Source organism: Limulus polyphemus, unplaced genomic scaffold, assembly GCF_000517525.1.
Source record: "Limulus polyphemus unplaced genomic scaffold, Limulus_polyphemus-2.1.2 Scaffold1943, whole genome shotgun sequence".
Lineage (NCBI taxonomy): Eukaryota > Metazoa > Arthropoda > Merostomata > Xiphosura > Limulidae > Limulus > Limulus polyphemus.
This window is the reverse complement of record NW_013667553.1, coordinates 72,568-77,619: the sequence shown is the minus strand read 5'-3', so window position 1 is coordinate 77,619 and position 5,052 is coordinate 72,568. Positions and strand designations below refer to the sequence as shown.

The 5,052-nt window shown below is 38.9% G+C and overlaps 1 protein-coding gene across 1 annotated transcript in view; it reads right to left on the bottom strand.

The window, feature by feature from the left end:
• LOC106465436 (neuron navigator 3-like) overlaps positions 1 to 5,052 on the bottom strand; it is a 140,296-nt gene that overhangs the window by 64,816 nt on the left and 70,428 nt on the right. The window contains exon 7 of the mRNA XM_022393335.1: positions 334 to 1,840. Within this exon, the coding sequence (XP_022249043.1) occupies positions 334 to 1,840 (1,507 nt within the window). The remainder of the gene's footprint in view (positions 1 to 333; positions 1,841 to 5,052) is intronic.

Sequence of the window (5,052 nt, the reverse complement as noted above, 5' to 3'; positions counted from 1 at the left end):
ACACACACACACACACACACACACACACACACACATAAACTGATAGTCTTATAGTTCATCAGGAAAATCTAGAAGAACGTCATACTTAGTGTATTAAGTTAATATTAAGTTAACGCAATTAAGGAGTACTGAAAATGCCAATAAGCGTCTGGTCAGTTAGAAAAGGAACCATTGAAGCATGTAGTTAGGACTAGCTCTAATTTCTAAATGTGACATTAAAGATTTTAATTAACTAGCTAATATATTAAAAACAATGATAATTAACAATAAAGCTTGTGGGGGAAAAAAAAACTAACAACTGAAAATTTGGCGACACAGATTGTAAGTTTTTACCTGACCATGGACGCCGGACGATAAGGACGACAGTGATTCCATGCTATCAGCTTCAGTAAGGCTTCCGTTATTAAATCCTCGTGTAACTGGTGCAGAACAAACCGACCCAGCAGTGGAGCCCCCACTGTAACGGAGCCAAGCGTAAGGACTAGGTGATGATGACTGCAGGGAAGAAAGCACTGCCGGATGATCCAAAGTGACATAATTTCCAGTATCTCCATCGCCATGTTTTAGTGGAGAAGAAAATCTTGGGAGATGTTGAGAACGTTCTTTTGAAGAAAGATGGAGTCCAGGGAGCATGACGTAATCAGAACTGGGTGTCGAAGCACCACTTAACACGGGTCGATTACTGCCGTACACACGTTCACGTAGACTTAAGGTTGGAGACATAAGGGCATAATTCTTGGCGGAGGATCTGCGTCCAAGTGAATTATACTCGCCGTCAGAGTGTGCTGAAGAACCAATCATGTATAGGTCTTGCGCATTGGTTTGAGTGTTAGCGGACACTTTAACTTTCGTCTTCCGTTCAGATCCTTTTCCAGCATTATTTGGCATGCACTCTGTCTGGTAGGAAGGAGCTCCATTACTTGGAATGTTTGACGTCTGAAATAGGGCACGATTTATACCTACACTGTCGCACTCGTTGCTATTAGTTACTTCCATCATTTTATCAAGGGTATTGCTCCCTTTTCCATATCCTCTGGAACCACTACTTTTTACACTGCCACTGGATGAAACACTGGACGTGCTGGTCGGTCTTTTAATGATGCTATGGCCCATGGAAGGTCCTGAAACTGCCAACGGCCGGGATCCCTGCACCTTCCGCATGTCCCGAGAACCTTGAGATGGCATGTCAGGAGCGGTTTTGGAAGGTTTGGGACTAGAGCTTCTACCATTTCGGTACAGCTTTTCACCAGGGTATTCGTTGTCTAACAAGTTTCGCTGTTTACTTTCTTCAGATCTAGCGATCAGAACCTTCTGCCTGGATTTATGTCCATCACCACCATTATACCTTTCAACAGATCCGTTACAGACGCTATTCTTCTTGTTGGACGACCCCGAAGAACTGGACTTCTTGTCCCTAATTTTACCAGATTCCAACTCCACGTTCCGAGTTCTGTTATGACCCGATCTGACTTCTTCATTTTGAGAAGACTGCTCCTGTTGATGTTGCTGCAAGTACTTTTTCCAAGCGGCTGATGACATCTGCTGAAAAGCACTGGATTCCGTTTGCATTGAGCTGTCCGTTTTCTTGACATTACTTGATTTCCCCGATGAAGATCCTTTAGAGTTAGCTCCCATTCCTTTCCGATTACTATTCGACTTTTCTTTAGAAACACTAGATGGCAGGGCACATGAAGACGGGAGCTCGTCACGCTGTGTCTTCTTCACGCTGCAGTACAGGTTTGTCTCGGAGCTAACCGAGGACCCCGTCATATTGTCGTCTGTGCTGAATTCAGCAATAGTGTCACTAATTCCACTGCTTATTGAGCTACTGTCATCGAGGCTGAAAAGAAAAACAAAACCTTTTAGAGGCTGACATTTATACGATTCAAAGTTTTTTTTAAGACTCAACTGAACGAATGACTCGTGTCACGTACTGACACGAAACAAAACGAGACACCAAAAATACAGCTTTGCATTTAAAAGCTGCATATGCATCTCAGAAGGAAGCTACTCCGGAAGCCGCAGCTGTCTATAGCAGTAATCACAGTAGCGGAAAAAGGTATAATTTTTCAGTTTTAATAGTAAAATTAAATCAACAATCGTACATCACAATAACAGTTTCAGCGTTACTAAATTTTGATTAAGGTACTTTGGTTACTTCTGGATTGTCCAGGAGCGAGGTGAGATCCTTCCATAATGACCGAGAAAATACGATATCAAAAGTTATACACGGAAAACAAGAAATTTATCGTATTTATTCGGCTGGGTTCTTCTTTCATAGCTTAATATACTGACAGAATGTCCTAACCCTTATTATATATATACAACATATTCGCCGTTTTGTTTTATCATAGAATATGGAGAGACATTCTAAATTCGTAATAAACTTGCGCTCATTAAAGTTTTCCAATAATCAATGTTTTGTTAACCCAGCCATACTGTTACCATGGTTACAGGAACACATTTGTAGATTACCAATTAACTGTAGTTTGGGCGACGTAGGGCAGTCGCTCTACATCAACTACATCAGAAATTAAGGTTACGTAAAAAATACATACGATGACTAACAAAATTCTAGTAAACCAGAAGTTTAGAGGTCACAGTTTACACGTATTGAATTTACTCTACAGACCAATTAAATGAGACCGGGCAATGCCTACTGGTTAGAGCGCTAGACCATGCACTATAATAGTGATGGTCAAATCCCACTATCCTGTCAGACAAAAAATAGATTGAGAGTTGGAAGCGAGTGCTGATGATTAGTTGCCATCCCTCTAAGTTATACAGCTCAAAATTAGGGACGACAGGCACAGAAAATCATTATGTATTTTTGCGCGAATATTTGAAACAACTAAACAAAAACAGACATATTCACAAGAGTTTTAGTCTCTTCATTTCCATTCTCGCACGCAGAGATGGTAACTGGCGTTATGAGGACTTTGAACAAAGCTATAGCAGGGTATTGACTGCTGTTACCGGAGCGTTATGTTCTCTACCATCAACCATGAAACATTATTTAATTAGCTGTAATATGAGACATTCACGTCCTGCAAGTGTTTTAAAGGGATCAAAAGAGACAGTGTTAGAGCTTAACAAATTTATGTCATTAACGCGAAGCTACATACATTTCTAAACAGTTTTGCAAAGTTAATCTTATGTCGAGATATTGGAAATATATTTAGAAATTTTCGCCAATCCCAGTTTATTTTAAATACTACTAAATGCATATATTTCGATGCGCCGCGGGGTTTTGGATTTTATAAGTTGAAAATTGAAGCATGTTTCTGTAAAAGTATACGAAAACATAGTAAGTGCTTTTTACAATACATATAAAAGTCTCCATCAGTCATATAAACGTATTAGTGCTAGATAACGTGCTTATAATTGCACTTTATAAAAATGATGTTCCGGGTCCTGCAATTCTCGTGATTAATTACGTGGTGTTGTTGGACACCTCAACTTTCACCTTAAGAAGCTTCTGTGAATAATTTTTAGGTCAATCTTAGACCACAGATGTTAACAAATACCCCACACAGATCCTCCACTATACGTGGTCATCGATTTTCAAACCACGTTTAAGTAGACCAAAGACAAAGCCGTTCACTGGAGCTGCATTGGAAGATTGAGGAGTATGTGGTCAAGTGTGATTACTGTGGTTTCTTTGGTCATCTTTCTCATGAAGACAGTCATCGACTTTAAAGTGTGATTAAAAGTTGAGAAGAAGTTTACAAGCCTGTTGTTGTCCTAAAACACTCTGCTGTGAGAGTTTAAACCCTACATAGTTTGGAGTGTTTTATTCTTGTTGTATTCAACAATTATTTATACGGACAATTGTATAATCCTCAAGCCAGAGCAATTCGCGGAATAATTCGCTTTGGAATAATCGAGAATTCGTCATGAACTGAATATACAAGAACAAAATATACAAGTTCAAAAAGTAAATCACAAATTATTACATTAATTACTAACATTAAATGTAACTTGTATAGTGGGGATTTAAAAACAAATACTCAATGATTAAAGTCGATGTGGGTGAAGAAAACAATAGTAAAATTTTCTTATTTTTTTTTTTTTTTTTTTATAATTAAACTGTGTAACTAAAGTTACCTTTTTAACTTTTCCACATAACAGTCACGACTCCAAAAATATATTGACTTGCACAAGTTAAAAGTATCTAAAATGGCAACGAATGACATTATGCGAGCAAGTTTTAAGCTACATACCAATTATTTGTGCCTCTAAGAACACGTACTCATTTAGTTTTAACATCCTCTTGTTTAACAGTTTATCTAAGATGATGATGTGCTTATTGTGAAAACAGAAGGTTGTTAATGCCCTGATTAAAGAAATCACTTGGCTTTGAAACAAAAAACATATCGATGTCCTCTTTAACACCTTCCACATTTGCATAAATTCTCCCATTAAGATGGTGTTGCAGCGAACGAAAAAGATGGTAATCTGATGGGTGGGGGAGAACTTCCCAACCCAACTCTATAATCTTGTGTTGCGTCAAATGTGCCACATATGGACGTGCATTGTTGTGGGAAATAACACCACCTTTTCGATTGACGAGTGAAGGGCGTTTCTGATTAAGGGCTTGATTTAAACGTTCCAGTTGCTGACTATAGATCTCTGCATTGAGAGTTCGCTGTGGATTGAGGAGTTCGAAATGAATTACTCCTTTGATGTCCCACCAAATTCAAAGCATCACTTTCTGCGGATAAAGTCCATGTTTTGGGGTCAGAAGTGGTTTTTGTCTAGGACTGAGCCATTGTTTTTTTATGTTTAATATTCGCATAGAGAATACATTTTTCATCACCGATGACAATTCTGTCCAAAAATTGTTTACGCGCCAGAAGAGACGAAGCAACGTTCACACGTTGGAAACGATTATCATCGTAGAGTTCGTGAGGCACCCAAACACCTTCTTTAAGGAGTTTTCCCATATTCCTTGGATGTCTACATATTGTTTCATGAGAGTCGTGGAATTTCAGGGCCATTTCACGAGTGTGTTGCCGTGGGTTAGACTCAACAAGCGTCTTCAGAGCATCA